Source organism: Microtus oregoni, unplaced genomic scaffold (genome assembly GCF_018167655.1).
Source record: "Microtus oregoni isolate MIOR12 unplaced genomic scaffold, Mior012 000035F_ref0000213, whole genome shotgun sequence".
NCBI lineage: Eukaryota > Metazoa > Chordata > Mammalia > Rodentia > Cricetidae > Microtus > Microtus oregoni.
The window spans coordinates 27,173,468-27,193,929 of record NW_024543094.1 but is presented as its reverse complement, the minus strand read 5'-3'; the positions used below and the strand labels follow the sequence as shown (position 1 = coordinate 27,193,929).

The window sequence follows — 20,462 nt, the reverse complement described above, 5'->3', positions numbered from 1 at the left end:
CTTAATCCTGGTACTCACCCTCCCCACCCCCCACCAACTGCGACACAAACACAAGCCTCTTATTTCTATTGGATTTATCCCTTAAATATGTATTTACTCCCCTTTCTGCAAATGATGTAGAGCTACTTTTCTTCTTACTCCAAAGTACAGCTTAATTTCTCTCTACTCTCTTCCAGTGTGATACAAAACTTTACAATGAAATGATTTGTATTACAGCTTAACTGTAAGCACTGGAAGGGCATGTACAGTGACACATGATACAGTTCCCATAGAAACAAACTCAGTGCTCACCACTTTTAAAAGACAATACTTCATGCTATGTTAAAAGCACTGTGCTGGCAGTGAATATACAGTGACAAGACAGAGTCCCTAACCTCACTAGTGTGACAGTTGATCACGCCTAGCCAGTGCTTCCATAAACAAACAAACAAACCATTAGTAACTCACCAACCTGTTGTTAAAACAAACAAAAAACTTTTCAGACCGGAGTCTCAACTGCACAGTCTTTAGCTGGCCTGGAACTTTCTAGGCAGACCACACGGCCTTAAACACACAGAGATCCTACAGCTGTCTCAGCCTCCCCAGACCAGGGATTTACGGCATGTGCCACCATACCTACCTTCTTCCTACTTTATTAATTGTTAGAGGGACGGGGGGTGGGGGGGTGGGGGGTGTTGAGACAGCCCTGGCTGTCCCTGTCCTATGCTAACCAAGCTGGCCTAGAACTCAGAGATTCACCAGCCTCTGCCCCCAAGTGCTGGGATTAAAGGCATGTGCCACCACCACATGGTGATGACTTTTATGGTTAATAAACAATTTCTGAACTTAAAATTTAAGAAAAATTAATTTTTAAATTTAGGAAATTTTAATTTTTAAAAATTAATTTTAAAGTTAATTTAAAATTAATTAATTTAAAGAATGAGGGTATTATTACTGAAAATTACATTATTGTCTAAATTTGCTCATACATTCCACTGCTTGCTTAAAGAATGACATTATACTATCAGTTGAATTTTACAACAAAATTTTTCTCAAATCAGGAATTCGATTTCAGCACAAGCTAAGTAACTGTACATGTTAGTGTTGTAGAATATTATTTTAAGATGTGTTATATTTGTTTATACTGTTGTAACATTTGTTTTAATGATGCGAAGATGTACTTCATTCTTTTATGTTACATTTGTTTAACTCTGTGAAGCTGTGTTGCACTGCCTGTCTTTTTTTTTTTTTTTTTTTTTTTGGTTTTTCGAGACAGAACACCTGATTGGTCTAATAAAGAGCTGAACGGCCAATAGCAAGTCAGGAGGAAGAACAGGCAGGGTAGGCAATAGGTAAAATAAATAGAGGGAGAAAGGAGGAAGATGAGGAGCAAGATAACAAGGAGAGGAGGACATCAGGGACCAGTCACCCAGCTATAAAGCTAGCCATGGAGTAAGAGTAAAAAAAAAAAGATACACAGAAATAGAGAAAGGTAAAAGTGCAAAGACAAAAAGCAGATGGGATAATTTAAGTTAAGAAAAGCTGGCTAGAAATATTTCAAAACTGGGTGGCAGGACCCCAAAAGAGCCAAAAGAGCAAATAAAATAACCAACTACATGTTGGTTTCTTGTCCAACATAATAATAATATTTAATGCATCTTAAGAGCTTAACACAATGTAAAGCACATGCTCGACAGCAGTTGTCAATTCCTAACACATTACTTTTAGGAAGGTATAATCATCCTAAATACACAGTTAGCCAAGTTTCTGGAGAGCAGACTTTTTACTCCCAATTTATCAGTAAGAAGCACTCTGTTCTAGATACAAAACTTTCATTAGAAAGGCATAAAATGGCCAGGCAGTGGCAGTGCCTGCCTTTAATCTTAGCACTTGGGATAAGGAGACAGGCAGAACCCTCTGAGTTCCAAAGCTACATAGAAAAACCCTGTCCCTGTAATTTTAGCTATTTTAACACATATTTGGTTTGCTTTAGCACAACTTAAAATTTATTTACATTATTAAAATTTTAAATAATTTATTGATTTGAAACTATAGTATCTTCTAAAGGGAATTCCTTTTAGATAATTATGATTATATAATAGAGAGATAAAAAATATGAATTAAGCTTTTTACTGCAATTAATATAACACAAACTCTGCTCACTAAAAGTAACATTACTTTTCATGCCTAAAATCTCCTTAACAGCTTTAAAAAAAAAAAAAACTCTTCTGAGAACTGTAAATTAGCTATTTTTTAATTCCATTAATCTAAAGGCATGTGTTTCAAAGAAGCATTCAAATGTAACTTTGAAATTCAAATATTTTCCGGTTATGTTTCAAAAATTACAGGACTCAGTGAAGACCTTAATAAAAATAAATTTAAGCTTTATATTCTCAGTCAGGTATTCATTTAATTATAACTTTTGCTAAAATAGTATGAACCCAATTTTTATAAGTAAACTTGCATTTAAATTTGCTTTTTGTAGCAAAAGGTTAAGGCTGACTGCTAGGCCCTTATAGTCTCAAGGGAAGCATAAATAATAAACATTTATTCAAATGTGCAATGTATTTAAATCTTTTTAAAGAACTTTGTTCCCACTTTCTGAAACAGTGATTCTGAACCAGAGGCAACTTTGGCCTCCTGGGGACATTTAACAATGTCTAGAGACATTTTTATTATGGAGGGAGTGCTACTAACAACTAATGAGAGGGGCTGGGGATTCTGGTAAACATGTAAAAAAGACAAATACTGAATACAAAGACTATCCCACAAGTCAGTAACACCAAGACTGAGGACTGACCTTCAACCCCCCTCCATGGCATAGTGCTAGCAATGTAACAATTTTAGAAATTCCACTAAATTGGGGGCTGTTTACAAAACCACAGGCACCAAAGTAATCTATTAGAAACAAACAAAAAACTCCAGGATATATGGGGCAACTTTACCCTCAAAACCTCAGTTTTACCAGCTCTGGAACAGGGACATCAATAGCCCTTTATAAAACTATTACTAATTGAGATATAAATAACAATGCACTTAGTGAGACCTAACGTAACAGATAACACAGTGTTTTCATACAGAATTGCATATGTATGCTTCTTGGAATGGTTACTGTTATTTTTGCTTACTTCCTCTTACTGAAGTTAATACACAAGCCATTTAAAGATTCTTTTATTTTGTATTTATAAAATATACAATATAAAATATAAAGAAAAAATTTAACTGTTTTTATACACTATTTCTTCCTTCCCTCATTATGGGCTAATAAAACTGATCTTATCCAAAATAGTGTTTCTTAACTGAAATCTCATTTCAACCATCAGAAATCCAAAGCTAGCAGAGAGCTTTACAGTCAAGATTTATTGAAACCCAATTATCTCATCACAGGAAAAGAAAAGTGACAGACAAATGAAACTTGAAACTGTTAAGGGTTGGTGCTGAAGAGATGGCTTGGTAGTTAAGAGCTTTTGTAGTTTTTCCAGAGGACCTGGATTCAACAACTATACCGGACAGCTCACAACAGCCTGTTAAACTCATCTCCAGGAGATCCAATGCCCTCATCTATTCTGACTTCCATAGGTGCCCATACATGTGCCACACAGATACACATAAATGAAAATCAAAAAACAATAAATCTTTAAAAAAAAAAAAAAAGCTGAGGCATGATGTCAGCTAGAGCAGAGGCTAGCAAATGTCTGTGGGTTTCAATGTTCTGAGCAATGAGACAGCCAGAGCTATGTAGGACAGGTAGTTCCCAGCACCCACACAGCAGCTCACAATCGATCATCTGTAACTCCAGTTGCAGAGGGATCCTACACATACTTTTGGCCTCAGAAACCACCAGGCACACAAACACTTATAACAAAAATCATTAAAATGAATAAAGCAGGCAAGTCCAGCATTTTTAAAGACTTAAAATTGTAACACAAATTACAGGTTGCATAGAAGCATACCAGTGACATGAGCACTACATATAAATTCATGTGTACTGTCATAAAAATAATGATAAAAGGTGATGCACACCTGTAATCTCAGCACCAACAAGACATGGATAACTGATTCACGGCCAATTTCAGGCTTATGTGTACTAAATAGTCACTTCTAAACAAGACCAGGACAGTTATTACAAAATCAAAAATAAAAGCAAGGTTGGGGACCATGTTCAAATCTATGTAATCAACTCTAATTTGAGATAAAAATAATGGTTAAAAAAAATCTCTAAATACATTTAAAACAATTCAGGTATCATTCGACATGAAATGTACCTAACAAATACTAACTTTAAGTCAGAGTAATTCACATTATTTGTGTACAATTATAGAGAAAGAGAAAATTAGAGATGAGTTTTGCAAAAGAGCTCAAAACAAGAAGACACCAAAAGTCAATGGAGAACTGTTCCCATGTTAAGATGTGAATCCGGTTTTAGTGTTAGACATAGTGTGCAGGTGGAGCACAAGCACAACTGGGAAATACCAGATGAATGATAAGCTAGTCTATATTTAGTAACACATGACATTATTTGGTGCTTAAATATTTAGCACTAGTTTTGCCAGGATTGTAAAATACTTTCACTTTTCTCATTAGGAAATGAAAAAAATAGTTGAGATGGCTCAAAGGTTTAAATAAATGTTAGCCTCCAAGTCTGATGACCTGAGACTCACACAGTGGAAGAAAGAAGATAATCAACTGCTCAAGTTGTCCTCTGGCCTCCATACATATGCTACAGTGCCATCTCCTCCTGAAAACTGGCCAGTCATGGAACAGACCACTGCAATTCCAACACTTGGAAGGCTGATTCACGAGGCCAAAAGTCCAAGGCCATTCTGGGTTACAGAGAGATCCAGGACAGTATGGGCCATTTAATGAGCTCCTATCTTTTATTTATAAACAAATATTTTTTAAAAAATTAAAGTGTCATGTTAATTACCCAGCACTTGGGAGGCTGATCCACCAACAAGAGTTTGAGGCCAGCCTTGGTTACAGAGTGATTCGGGCCAGCCTGGGATATTTATTAAGCGCCTGTCCTCAAAAAAATAAATAAATAAATAAAAAATAAGAAATGTCATGTTAATTAAATGTAGCTCACCAATTCAAAATGAACTAATAACAACTGTTCATAACTTTCTGGCGAGGGAAAGAAAGGATAGTGAAGAAATGAAATGGAAAACAAGGCACAAATCTCTACCTGAACCAACTGGAGATGAGCCAACACTAAGACTCTGCAGACTTCCATTCCTGAGCAACGTAGGAGATTTCTGAAGGCTAGAGCTTGTTACACTTCCTGCAGCTGATGCAACAGATGATGTTGGTGAAGCAGAAGAAACTGAGAGGTGAGAAACATTTTCTTGATTTTTGTTTCCTTTGGGTCGGCCAGGCCCATGTTTACTTTGTTTATTTCCTTTTCGTTTCTTTTCTTTTACAGCTTCTTCTTCTATACCAGAAGTCTGAGCTCGCTTATATCCTGCTGTAGGGAGGCTGGAACTACCCAAATCTCCAGGTGAATTTTCAAAGCTTTTAGGCTGTGAAATAACAGTTGAGGCCACAGGGTGACCCACTAAAGAACTGAAACTATTTACTCCCCCCTCCTGGCTTCCAGACTCTCCTTTATGTACATCTTTGGTTGATGATGACTGCTGGGAGTGAGAATAACCGTCATTCCGCAGATCTGAGTCTGGAAAACTTAAGAAGTCCTGAGGAGATTGCACTGAACTCCCAGAAGATGATTTTACACTGCCTGGAGTTCCTGAAAAACTGCCTGCAGCAAAACACAAAAAACACCAAAGGTAGTGGAGGAAAAAAACTTGGGCACAAAGTTCCTCTAACCAACAGACATAACACAATTATCAAAAAGAAAAGGATGTTTCAAAAGTAAATTATAAAACATAGGTTATAACTCTATGTAACAAAGTTTGATACAAGAAATCAACTTTATCTCTAAAATTAAGATTAGAACACTTGTCAAAGGCAGTATCACATACTCACTCTTGAATTGTACTGTATTACTAAGACACTAGCTATGTCTTATTTAACCTGATCTTTCTGTTTTGTTTTATTTTTCAGACAGGGTTTCTCTGTGTAGTCCTGGCTATCCTGGAACTCACTTTATAGACAAGGCTGACCTCAAACTCACAGAGATCGCCTGTTTCTGCCTCCGAAGTGCTGGAATTAAAGGTGTGTGCCACCACTGCTCATTGGGAACCGTCCTTTGTTCATAATGGAAATGAACAATCATGATTTTTAAAAAGAAATTACCATGTAGAGAGATGGCTCGATAGTTTAGAGTACTTGTTCCTCTTGCAGAGTACCAAGTTTGGCTCCCAGCACCCATAAAGTGACTTACAATCATCTGTAACTCCCATTCCAGGGGATCTTATACCCTCTTCTGACCTCTTCAGGCACACACAGAGGACACAGACATACACAGACAGAACACTCATAAAGTAAGTAAGTCTAAAAACAAGAATGAAAAATCATGGAAAAAGAGGTAGCTCTTCCTTGCCTCTTTTCCAACTGCTTATTCTCTCCTCACTCTAGTCAAAACACTTAGCAACCCCTGCCATTATGCAGTTTAAGAAACTCTAAATCCTTATGTGCCTAGTAGAAAATTGCCCTGGGAGAAAAGTTTCCATCACCCCTATTTCAGAATACTCTTTCCTTGTTTGCCAAATGAAATAAGCAACTAAATTAAACAGACTCAGCTCAGACAGCTCAGATATCTACTGTTTCATTAAGTCTTAACTGTAGAGTTTGCACAACATATGGGAGACCCTACTCTCAATCCCACACTAAAACACACACATGTACACACATGCACACATACACAATATTAAAAATATCAAATACTTCTATTGGTATATTTAAATTTTCTATAATCCACAGGTAATAAAAAGTTAATAAAAAAACAAGGCCATCTTAAATACCCTAGCTTCATATTTCAACATTTTATTGGTTACTTCACATAACTATAACATTTTTCCTATCTTTAATATTACAAAGTTCCAAAACCACAGGAGCTACCTCTTCAAAATTGAATAGCACTTCATACAAAGAAAAACTTAAGAATACAGCAGGTCTGGTGACCCACACTTATAATCCCTACACTTGGAGGACTGAGAAAGGATGATCAGAACCCACACAGGATATTAAAGCCATGTTGGGCTGCATCTCAAAAACTCAAATAAACAATTTTAATGAGATTAATTGACTTCTGCTAATACAACATTCATTTAACATGTAAATGAAGTTACATTTAAGGTTAATTAAGGTTTGATTGATTTTCAAAGTGGTATAAAAATAACACTAATTTTTATTTAAATAAAATAGTAACTTTGGCATTTTGTTTTATCTATGCCTACTGAACTTTCTGTCCAAAAAGAAATACATTCACATACATATACCTGGCTTATACTTGTAGCTCCAAATTATTCCTATTATGACATACATGAATATATTTTTAATGAAAGGTCAGCAGATTAAGAATCTACTATTTATATATTACCATTAAGACCTTGGATTTAAGTCTAACAAATGCTTCAACAAAGATAAATGACAGTCCTTTCATTCATTTCTAAGGGAACAACAGACACACAAGTGAACAAGCTACTTAACTTGGTTTCTTTCAAATTGTAACATTTCTGTTATTCAAGGTATTTGTGTTGACATTTAAAATGACATATAAAGCAAGAACATTAGTGTATATACTTTGAAATGTAACAGTGTTCCTATTTTCCATAAAATTACACATGCCCAATTAATATTGAACTTCATTCTTTAACCAAACAGTATTTGGGAAACACACTAAAATACGATTTGCCATTTATGTAAAACTCAAATATATAGGGCATCCTGTTGATACAGCAGGCTGATCATAGAACATAGGGCTGTTGAGTAAAAGTCTACTTCAAGCTTTATAATTAACGCACTGCTTATAGTATCACTAATACCTACTTGGATTCAATAAAATTTACTTAATTCTCATCTACTTACTAAAACATAAAATGTTATTAGGAGAAGTAAATAAAAACAACTTACAGAAAGAATACCTATTCTGGGGGGAGGACGACTTTTTCTCCCCAATCTTGATCCCTATTCTATAGCCATTTAAACATTAAAATTACAGTTTAAAAAACATAAATCATTCAATAAACAGAACAAAAGCTCTAGAAACACTTTAAAATGAAACACTACTTTTGGAAGTAATCCTACACTACCAACTACTTACATAATCTAGAATAATCCTTAGTCATAAGAAAAAAATGAATTCTTTTACAAAATATTAACAACTACTGGCTACTATCAAAATAAGTATTTTTACTAAAATATAATACCTTGTGGAAAGGGGCTAGATGCTGACACAGCTGTTCCTGGATTTCGTCCACCACCAGGCTTCCTTCCCCTTTGACCTGAGCTGTGAGCTGAAGATTTCTTCCCTTTTCCCTCTGACCCTCTAGCCTCTGAAACATCTTTTCCACTAGAGGTGTGTGCAGAGACTTCCTGGAAATTTGCATTTGTAAATCGTGCTGCAGTATCTTCCAAGCGCTTCAATGATCCAGATATAGAGTTGTTGCTAGTGCTTGTGTAAGTCTAACATTTTGATTGAAAAAAAACACACAAAAAAACAAAAAAAGAAGGGAAAAAAAAGAAAGAAGGGGGAAGTAAAAGGAAAAAAAGAACTAATTATATTTGGCTAAAGTAAACAGTATAAATAAGCACTGAACTTATGTGAACATTTCCATTCTAAAAAAGTCAGGCTCTACCAAAGAAAATCATACCATAAAATCTATTTTCTTTCTTTCTTTTTTTTTGCTGGTTTACCATCTTCACAATCAACCCCAGGGCCTTTCACATGTTGGGCTTCCATACCCTACCCTATCACTACTTTGAAACAAAGTATCTATAATAAATAAGATGACTGACTGAAGGTAAGGCTGCAGCAAGTAATACTTGACCTTATTAATATATTTTAAAAAGCAATACCAAAGGTGTTCATTTTTCAAGCATTATTTTCACCAAGAACATACTATTGCTTAGCCATGAAATTATAAGCTTTAGTGTTCAAAACAGTAGTCAGTGTTATAGAGAACAAAAAGCACATCATCCACTAGAGGACTACATGCATTAGGCTCCCTCCTAGAACGTAACAACAAAGTTCCAGTATTTGAAACACAAATCATTTCTCTGCAAACTGAAGTAAAGCTATATGATGTGCATATGACTAAAGGAAAATAAGATAAAGATTGTGTAGACAAGCAGTTTCTGGGTTTAGAAATCATCTTAAATGCAATGTATGGCCAAATAAAGGCAAATAAAGTGAGTGTGGATGTACACAAACTAGATGTATGCTAATTAACACGATTCATAGCATCCCTCAGGAGCAAGAGACTTTATATCACCAGTATATTCACAAGTATCCGATGTGTTTAAATACACTACCTTGAACATAACTAGTAATAAATTTTGAATAAATCTTTGTGATATACCTGTTATCAAACGTAATGTGAAATTAAAAAATCTAAAGATACACAAGTATTAATTTCTATGCAACACTTAGTCTGAGAATAAACTTGAAATTGAAAAATAAAAAATCAGTTTTAAAAATGACTGGTGATTTTTGCAAAATCAATGTTCAAAAGAAAAAACAAAGAGAAATGTTTTGAAAATCAAATCTTGCTGGGTAGTGGTGGCACTTGGGAGGCAGTGGCAGGCAGATCCCTGATACTTGCTAGAGTTTAGATCTTGAATATATCCAAGGACCCAATGCTAAGACCTGGCTAACAAGTCAAGGCAGTGGAACCTACGTGTGGGGCCTAGTGGAATTAGGCACCAAGGACGTGCCTGTGAAGAAGACACTCAGGGGCTAACTTCCCCTTTTCACCTTGAGATGAACAGATGACCTCTACCAATGCAGGTTAAAGCAATGAGACCAAGCAACTCTACACTGAAACTAAGATCTAAAAAAAAACCCCTTCCTTCCTTATAATGATCCCATTGTGTATGCTGTCAAAGTCAAAGAAAGGTGGCTAGGGTACACTCGACTGAAGGCATATAGCCGTTTCTGGTTTTTAAGTGTATACGAATGTTTTCCCTGCATGTACGTCTGTGGTACACCAAGTGCATGCTTGAGTTCAAAAGAAGAGGTCAGATACCCCTGGAATTGGTTCTGAGCTACCATCCTAAGGGTGGTTGAGTAATGAACCCAAGGTCACCACGTGGGTGCTAAAAACTGAACCCAAATCCTCTACAAACACTACTTGTGCTTTTACTCACTGAACCCTGTCTCTAGCAACCCCAGTCCCTTTTGTTGTTGGTTTTTTTTTTTTGTTTTTTTTTTTTTTTTGAGACAGAGTTTCTCTGCCGCTTTGGAGCCTGTCCTGGAATAGCTCTTGTAGCCCAGGCAACCCTCAAACTCACAGAGATCCACATGCCTCTGCCTCCTGAGTGCTGGGATTAAAGGCGTGCGCCACCACCGCCCAGCCCCAGTCCTTTTTTAAATTAACATTTACAAATGTAATTTTAAAGGCTTCATTTATTTTTATTCTATGTGTTATAGGTATTTTGTCTATTTACCATGAACATGCAGCGCCTGCAGAGGTCAGAAGAGAGTGTCAGATCTTCTGGAACTAAGAGTTACAGGTGGCTGTTATCATCAAGTTTGGGGCTAGGAACCAAATCTGGGTTCTCTGACAAGAGCTCTTACCTACTGAGATCTTCCCAGCCCCATAATACAGTCTCTCTATCCTTTCCACTAGAAAGAAAACTGGCTATTTGGTTGTAATAAGAATCAATTAATGCGTGCAAACATTGGTCGTTCTGATTTACAGGCAATTTAATGAGTAATTAAGAATATGCTTTGTTTCACAGCCTGGAGTCACTAGGCTGCTGCTAAAATATGACATTAATATAACTACTAAGTTGCTATACTAGGTACAAATTATTTCCTACTTTAAACAAAACCCTTAAATTTATAAAGAAGAAATGACTCTGTACTAGGGAACCAAAATTTTCAGTTATGGTTTTATTTAAAATCTGTATTTGTGTCATATTGTTGTACAAGGCTCTGTCATTTATGCTGGTGAATTGGAAAGTAACAACAGAGAAGGGCTATTTCTTCAATCATGAGTAGGTGTAAAATACTTGACAAATATGATATTTCGTTTGTGCTGTAACAAATAAAGTTAGCCTGAGAATCAGAGTTAGGGGCAGGATACTAGTCAGCCACAGGCCAGGCAGTGGTAGCACAAACCTTTAATCCCAGCTCTTGGGGAGGCAGAGGCCTCTGTGAATTCAATGCCACCCTGGGCTACACTAGACTCATCCAGTCTCAAAGAGAAACAGAGCCAGGCAGTGGTGGCTTACACTTTTAATCCCAGTATCTAGTCGCATACCTTTAATTCCAACACTAAGAAGGTGTAGACTGGAAGGGATATGGCTGGGCAGAGAGGAATATAAGGCAGGAGGAGGATAGGAGTGCAGACTGAGGACTAGTAGAGATAGGACACCCTATTCAGTGGGAAGGATGTCGTAGAAGAACTAGGGGCTGGCTGCTCTACTTCTCTGTCAGCATTTACCCCTATATCTGACTCTGTGTTTTTATTATTAAGACAAACTAGAATTCACACTACAGACAAAAGTCTCAAAAGAGCCACAGATTTTCCCTAGATAACTTGGAGAACCCATTATAGAAATTATCCTAATTCAAAAAACAGAAATGGAGACTTGAGATTAAACCTTGGAAGCCAGTGGAAAGACAGAACCTTATCCTGTCTCTGTGACTTCAAGGCCAGCATGGTCTACATAGTAAGATCCAGACAGACAGAGCTTCTTTCTCTACCTGTGTGTGTGTTTCTGGCCTTTGTGCATACTTCTGTCAGCTTGTGTGTATACCTATTTACCCACCCACGTTCAACCCAGAGTAACCGGCTAGAGTCTCCCTTCCTGATATGTTTCACCTGCATAGTTCGTTCCTCCCATTACCTTCAAACCCTCAGCTATTCATACCTATCTTTCAACAATAACTGGATGAACAAATAGTAAAAAAATGAGTTAGGAAATAAACAAAACAACAGAAGAGTCAATAAATTTAAAGGAAGTGACATAAAGAAAGTAAATTAAAAACAAATAACCAAGATAAATGGAAGATATTTCAAAACAAAGTAAAACAATTCTATTTGGGGGGGGGGAGACAGGGTTTCTCTGTAGCTTTAGAGCCTGTCCTGGAAGACCAGACTGGCCTTGAACTCACAGAGATCACCTGTCTCTGCCTCCTGGGATTAAAGGACTGCGCCACCAATGCCTGGCACTAAAAGAATTCTAATTAACCTCTGCAACAAAGAAGAAATCAAACGAAAAAAAACAAGATATTTTCTTAACAATCCATAAAAAAGCAAACATTATACCAAAGTTAGAAGATGTAGTTTCTATCAGTAAATGTCTAAGACATTAGGATTCCTACTTTGTAGTCCAACCTAAAGAGCTTTTAAGTCTTCACTCTGAAATGAAACACAAAGTGTACATAACAGCCTGAAAATCACCAGAAAAGTAGTCACAAACAAGCTGCTCCCCAACACACTAGAGAAGCAAATAAAAGAGAGAAATATGACTTAACTTATATCAGAGTAAGCAACTAAACTAGAGCTGGGTAAACTAGAGCTGGGAAACCTAATAGGTCAGTGTAGACCAGGCCGAGGGAAAAACTCCCAGGAGGACCCTCACAGTTGAGAATTTTACCTCTAGAAACTCTAGCAGGTCCTCAGAGAATTTAGAAGAATAGTCCCCAGGGATTCACAAAAGAAACCACCAGAGAGTACTTAGAACATCTGTTTTTGTCTGTTGTTATTGATTCCGTGGGGAAGGGTGTACTACGGTGCACATTTGTGTGTCTATCTGTCAGAGCTGGTTTTTTCGTTAGACCAGGTGGATGGAGCCTGGGAATCAACTCTGATTGTAAGGCTTGGCAGCAATCTTAGAACCACTCAAAGCATTCTGTACTTAACAAGTCCTGCCCTCGGGAGGAACTAGCTAACCATACCTTGACATGTTCGAGTTTTATTAGTGCTGGGGGTTGGGGGACTATAACTTCTATCAGTACACCCGGTTTTCCCCCTTAAGGGAGGTAGAGGGATGGTTAAAAACGGAGAAACATTTGTAAAATTCATAGTCACAGAAACACTTAAGTTCTAAGACTTAATACAAATATAGAAAGCCTTCTCTGCCCATACCTCACACCAGAATACTACTGAAGGTTTGTCTATTTACTCTGGTTCCTTTTACTAGGACATGGTAATCTCTGCAGCAAGCAAGGACTACTAAAAGATTATTTTAAAAAAAATCTTCAAGAAACTAAGAACATTACAGATTCAATTCATGCCCATCAAAATCCCAGCAAAATTCTTTAAAGACCTCGAAAGAATGGTACTCAATTTCATATGGAAAAGCAAAAAACCCAGGATAGCCAAAACAATCCTGTACAATAAAAGAACTTCTGGAGACATCACAATCCCTGACTTCAAACCCTACTACAGAGCTACAGTGCTGAAAACAGCCTGGTTTTGGCATAAGAACAGACAGGAGGACCAATGGAACCAAATAGAAGACCTGGATATCAATCCATACATCTTTGAACACCTGATTTTTGACAAGGAAGCAAAAAATATCCAATGGAAAAAAGAAAGCATATTTAACAAGTGGTGCTGGCATAACTGGATATCAACATGTAGAAGAATGAAAATAGATCCATATCTGTCACCATGCATAAAACTCAAGTCTAAATGAATCAAAGACCTCAACATAAAGCCAGCCACATTGAATCTCAGAGAAAGTGGGAAGTACACTTGAACGCATTGGCACAGAGAACCACTTCCTAAATATAACCCCAGCAGCACAGACACTGAGAGAAACAATTAATAAATGGGACCTCCTAAAACTAAAAAGCTTCTGTAAAGCAAAAGACACAGTCAACAAGACAAAACAGCAGCCTACAGAATGGGAAAAGATCTTCACTAACCCCACATCAGACAGAGGTCTGATCTCCAAAATATACAAAAAAACTCAAGAAATTGGACACCAAAAGAACACATAATCCAATTTTAAAAAAAAAATGGAGTACAGACCTAAACAAAGAACTCTCAAAAGAGAAATCTAAAATGGCTGAAAGACATAAGGAAATGTTCAACATCCTTCGTCATCAGAGAAATGCAAATCAAAACAACTCTGAGATTCCATCTTACACCAGTAAGAATGGCCAAGATCAAAAACACTGATGACAACTTATGCTGGAGAGGTTGTGGGGAAAAAGGAACACTTCTGCATTGCTGGTGGGAATGCAAGCTGGTACAACCCCTTTGGATGAGAGTGTGGCAATTTCTCAGAAAATTAGGAACCAACCTTCCTCAAGACCCAGTAATACCACTTTTGGGTATATATCCAAAGGATGCTCAATTGTGCCACAAGGACATGTGCTCAACTATGTTAATAGCAGCTTTGTCTGTCATAGCCAGAACCTGGAAACAACCTAAATGCCCCTCGACCGAAGAATGGATAAGGAAAATGTGGTACATTTACACAATGGAGTTCTACACAGCAGAAAAAAATAACGACATCTTGAATTTTGCAGGAAAATGGATGGAGCTAGAAAACATTATTTTGAGTGAGATAACTCCGACAATTATCACAACATGTACTCACTCAAAGGCGATTTTTAAACATAAAGCAAAGATCCCAGAGAACTTAGACAATAATGAGGACACTAAGAGAGACTTGCATAAATCTAATCTACATGGGAAGTAGAAAGTAGAAAAAGACAAGATCTCCTGAGTAAATTGGGAGCATGGCGACCTAGGGGAGGGCTAAAGGGGGGAGGGGAGTGCCAGAGAGGGGAGCAGAGAAAAATGTAGAGCTCAATAAATATTAATAAAAAATTAAAATTAATGGCGCATGCCTGTAATCCCAGCACTCGGGAGGCAGAGGCAGGCGGATCTCTGTGAGTTCGAGACCAGCCTGGTCTACAAGAGCTAGTTCCAGGACAGGCTCCAAAACCACAGAGAAACCCTGTCTCGAAAAAAAAAAAAGAAAAAAAAAAAACTAAGAGCATCAAAAACAGCATCAGATACAACAAGAATATCAAAATCATTGAGCCAGTAATTAAAAGTGTGTGTGTGGTTTGATGTTCAATAAAAGGTATGGTAACCTACACCCAATTTTAGCATTCTGGAAACCAATACACAAGAACACTGAGTCGAGTCCACCTAGAGCCACACAGAAGATCCTCAAACAGTGCCTCAATAGAATAGACCATTATAAGCAAGATAAAGGCCAGAAACAAAAAGAGAGGAAGGGGAAGGGAGAACAAAAAAAAAGGAGAACAGAATACAAAAAAAAAAAAATCACAAAAGGCTGTAATGATAAAGAAAAAACAAAATCAACAAATAGTAAAGAGTAACAATTAAGGTCCCTAGTAGCCATAGTATATAAATTAAGTGTCCTAAACATGGTTTAATCACAGAAAGATTGTCAGAGTAGATCAAAGTTCAAAAACCATGTGTGGCCTAGAAGAAACCTACTTTCAATGGTTAATCTAAACTGTCACATGATGACATCTAGGACCACCTGGCTTATTCAAGGGAGGTTATCTTGGCCAGGTTAATTGGGGGTAGGAAGGCTTCATCATTGCAAGCAGCCACAGTCCTTGGGCTAGGATCATGGACTCAAGTAGAAGAGTACCCCAGTGGCGGTGGTGGTGCACAGCTTTAATCTCAGCACTCAGGAGGCAGAGGCAGGTGGATATCTTGAGTTTGAGGCCAACCTGGTCTACAGAGTGAGTTCCAGGACAGTCTCTAAAGCTACACCGAGATACCCTGACTCAAAAACCAAAAAAGTGGAAGAGCTTAGCACAGACAGCCATTTCCCTCTGCAAGTGCCGTGTGACTAACTCGCCACGGCTCAGACAGGCTCCTAGAGCTGGGATTTCTCTGCCAGGATGGACTTTATCCTGGAACCATTAGACAGAATAAGCTACTTTTCTTGAGTTGCCTTTGTCAATGTTGTTATCACAACAGAAAAGTAACTAAGACATTAAGTATAGACACACAGAGTATGAAGGAAATGGATGAATAAAGATATGCCAACACTAATCCCAAGTAAAGCAGCAGTTAAAATTAAAAATAAAGAGAACAAAGCCGGGCAGTTGTGGCATATGCCTTTAATCCCAGCACTTGGGAGGCTGAGGCAGGTGGATTGTGAGTTCAATCCCTGGGCTACAGAAGATTAAAACTGTCTGTCTAAAAGGAAAACAGAGCTCATACAAAGGTGAACCCAGCACTGGGGATCACGTGCCTTTAACCCCAACAATAGGGAGGTGGACAGAGAAGCAATGTGGCTGGGCAGAGAGAAGAATATAAGGGAGAGGAGCTCAGTGGAGTGTCCAGTCTGAGGTTTGGCAATGTGAAGATCATCCCTTAGGTCTGAGCATTGGTAGAGAGAGGTAAAAGGTCTCTCGAGTGGTTGGCTACTCTGTTTTTCCCAATATCTGTCTCTAGGTTTTAATTATTTGTGCTACACAAAAGTCAAAAAGATAAAAAGCATACATCTATATAAGGCTTGCAATATGCTCATAGCAGCTTTATTTGTAATAGCCCCAAACCAGAAACCTAGATATTCACCAACTACTGAATCAATAAGCAAGCTATTCTAGCCATAAAACAAGAAAGCAGACAATGACAGAAATGATTCAACTATTGATACACATAACACAGTTCAAATCTTATGCAGAATGAAATAATCCAAACTAAAATTTAAAAAGGGTCACACTGTATGTTTCTCCTTTTAAACTTTCTAAAGAATTCAAGCTAATTTAAAGCTACAAAAAGCAGAATTACCTAAGGAGAGATGGGAATGGGAGACACAGAAGATAATTGTAAAACACATTTTTTGCCTAAAACCATGGTGGTAGTTTTTATTAATACATGTACTTGAAAATTTATCAAAAATGCATTTTTTTTTGTTGTGTCGTTGCACACTTTTAACCCCAGCACTCACTCCGGAGACAGAGGTAGGTGGCATTCTGTGCAATTTCTAGCCAGGCAAATCAAGACACTGAGACCTGCTTCCTCCTTATCATCCTCTTTATAATTTTAATATTGTTTTACTTAAAATATGTGTAACTTATTACATAACGATTATAACTAAATTAAAAGTAACAAAATAACCAATGTATCTGGTATACTGAACTTTATTATAAAATAAGCATTTATATTTTCTCCAAATTAAGATTACTTTAAAAAGTAGCCAGGTAATGGTGGCACATGCCTTTAATCCCAGCACTGGGGAAAGAGAGGCAGGTGGATCTCTGAGGTAGAGAGGTCAGCCTGGTCTACAGAACACCCAGGGGTACATAGAGAAACCTGTGTGAAAACAAACAAAAAACAAACAAAAGAAAAGCTTAACCTTCAAATATAACTGTCTTGGTAGATAGTGCAGGGAAAGAACAAAAAGAAAGTGACTTTTATAAATTTGTACTTTGACTTCATTATAACAAGTCTGTAAGATTTCTTAAAATATTAATCTTTAAAATTTTTAAGTATAAAAATGAAACATAGGAAAGCAATTCAAAAAGTCTTGGCAGAAGGTGGTGATACACGCCTTTAATCCCAGCACTCGGGAGGCAGAGGCCAGCCTGGCCCACAAAGTGCATTTCCAGGACAGCCAGGGCTGTCACTCAGAGAAACCCCATCTTGAAAGCAAACAAGTCTTACAGGGCTGGTGCTGGGGTACAGCTCAGTAGGAAACCACTTGCCTAGCAGTAATGAGGCCTGGTATTCTAACTTCAATACAAAACAGGAAAGAAAGAAGGAAATAGCAAGGGAGGGAGGGTGGTCTTTATCCTCTCCTATAAATACTACAAGAAGGAAATCTCACTAACCACAGAAAATCTTCTTGCATGTGGAAACCACTGGGGACGCAAAATTAAAACCCTTAAGTGATTGGCAATGATGGTAAGAAAACTACTATGTCCCCTACTAATTATAAAAAGTAACGGATCTATTAAGATTACTTTTTTTAACGATTAGGCTCAATTTGTCACAAATTTAAAAACAGAAATAAATTGATGCTTACATGCTTCTATGAACTTTTTAGAAAAACAATGACACAAAAACTAAATCTCCAGGTACCAAAATCAAAGGCTTTTTCCTCTTTCACCCTCCTGTTCTACCATAAAAATAAGACAATCTGGTTCTGAATATAAAGGACTGCAAATTAATTAAAGGCAGAAGACACAGCAGAAGTAAAGTTAGAAAAACACTAAACATGATGCTCCCTGCTCTGGGATGAAGGAGCTGACCAGGGAGAGGGACCTAGGGAAGAAAAGTGGGCTGCCTGGAAAGGGGGTGGCTGACACAGAAATGGAGCCTCAAAATCCTACAACCACAACCTGAGTTTAGAAGATTCATCCCACTGAGAGGCGATCTGACACTCTGATTTTAGCCTTTACCTATGATATACTAGTACAATGTATCCAGACTATCTTGCAAACAGAACCAGAGACATGATAAATTTTTATTTTATTTTAAAATGCTGAACTGTGGTAACATGTTCTGATACCAAAACCTGTATACATGACAATTCTTTCTTCTAAAGCCTCATGCGTATCTTTTAGAAAATCAGAAGGGGTTCGTGTTTGAATGTACCCAAAATTTGAGCACCCCTGTATCTCCAGTTTTAGTACCACGGTCAGTGGCAGGCTATTTTAAGAACCTCCTTATAGCCTCTCTGGCGTCTAGTCTTCCTACCTTCTCTCCTCCCCATCTCTTCACCAAAGCAACTGAAACACCTTATAAAACTCAAGTTACAAACCATATTTAATTTCAGTTCTGCCTAATAGCTCCATTTTCACTAACACCAAGGCAAGGTTTTACACGAGGCCTATGTAGCTAGACCTTTGTGCAAAGACCCTTATATTGGCCTCATCTCCAAATGCACTTCCTCAATCATCCCTCTTTCCCAGTCAAATGTTCCCATTTCTAGGCTGTTTTCAAATCATCTTATGATAATCTGAGTGATGCCTAACAATTAATATGAACCAGATGTATGTGTTCTTTTAATGTTTTTAATAATATTTAACATTAGTAATATTAAATATTTTATCTTAATCAATTTCAATTATTATTTCCCCTATTTTACAGGTATTGAAATAGTGTTGCAGAGAGGTAAATCAACCTAAGGTTCAATTACTAAATGGTGAAGCCAGATTTCTAAGTCACAGGTAGCTAAAGTCTGAATTAAACCCTATTTCTTAATTTAGACGGTGTCATTCACTTATTATCTATACATGGTCCTTGAAGACAAGAACAGAATAAACAGAAAACAGCATAAAGGACTAAAAAGGCGATAGTTCTAAGTGCATACATGGCTAGAAAGGTGGGCAAAATTGTAACCAGAGCACTGGGAATCAAGAGACTCCTTGGAAGTTAAAAACCAGTATTTCATTAATTACATAAAACAAAATTTGAGGGCTGGAGAGATGGCTCAAAGGTTAAAAGCATTGCCTGCTCTTCCAAAGGTCCTGAGTTCAATTCCCAACAACCACATGGTGGCTCAGACATCTGTAATGAGATCTGGTGCCCTCTTCTGGCCTGCAGGCACACATACAAACAGAACACTGTATACATAATAAATAAATATTTTAAAAAAACAAAATTTGATACTTCAATCTTACTTTTTCTGTAGTAACAGTCAACGAAGGAACCAAGGCAGGTGATGGTTCTGGTTGCTTCTTGTGTTTCTGTTTGTGTTTGTCCTTTTCTTTGTATTTCTAAAAATAAACAAAAGATGTTTTAAAATTAATAATTCATATATATGTAATATTCTTTTATAACCTTTGTTAAAAAAAAATCACCCATTTTTTCAATTATGTATAAAAATTATTTTAAAATGGCCCTTCCTTATCTTTGTCCAACCTAAGTAATAGCAATGAATAACTAAAGGCTGTCTCTATTTGCTATATTTATATCTAGCAAAAATAGATTTTTTTCCTTCCTAAAAATATAGTTTTTATAAATAGTACTTTAAGATCTACAGGACACTTCACATAGCACACACACATAATTAATTCTTTGGGCTTTCATTGTTTTGAAAAGAAGTGGCTCCTGTGTAAGACCTAAAATGAGAAATACCCTACCTGAACCACCTCAATGCTGTGACTCTTTATGAGCACCTCCATGGACTGAACGTCCAGTAACTAGACATTAGGACAAAGGAACTCGAGCAAAGAAATTGTTTCCTCAGTTTCTAATAACAACCAAAAGCAAAACAAAAACAACAAAGGGGGAGGGCAAGGCAAGGTTATACTAATATAACTGAAGCACTAGAACAATCCACACCTCAATACAAAAAAAAAAAAACGTGGTTAAATAAGAAATTACATAATAAGATCCCAACTTTGTTTACTATCAAAGGTTTTCTACGAAAATGTTCTCTATTCAGTTAATTGA

General features: G+C 37.1%; 1 protein-coding gene across 11 annotated transcripts in view; it reads right to left on the bottom strand.

Annotated features, from left to right (window-relative positions):
- Mllt10 (MLLT10 histone lysine methyltransferase DOT1L cofactor) overlaps positions 1–20,462 on the bottom strand; it is a 154,827-nt gene that overhangs the window by 57,500 nt on the left and 76,865 nt on the right. For all 11 annotated transcript variants that reach the window (XM_041630615.1, XM_041630614.1, XM_041630613.1 and 8 more), the window contains 3 exons: positions 19,688–19,783; positions 8,307–8,562; positions 5,165–5,734 (listed from right to left, as the gene is read on the bottom strand). In XM_041630615.1, coding sequence (XP_041486549.1) covers positions 5,165–5,734; positions 8,307–8,562; positions 19,688–19,783 — 922 coding nt within the window. The remainder of the gene's footprint in view (positions 1–5,164; positions 5,735–8,306; positions 8,563–19,687; positions 19,784–20,462) is intronic.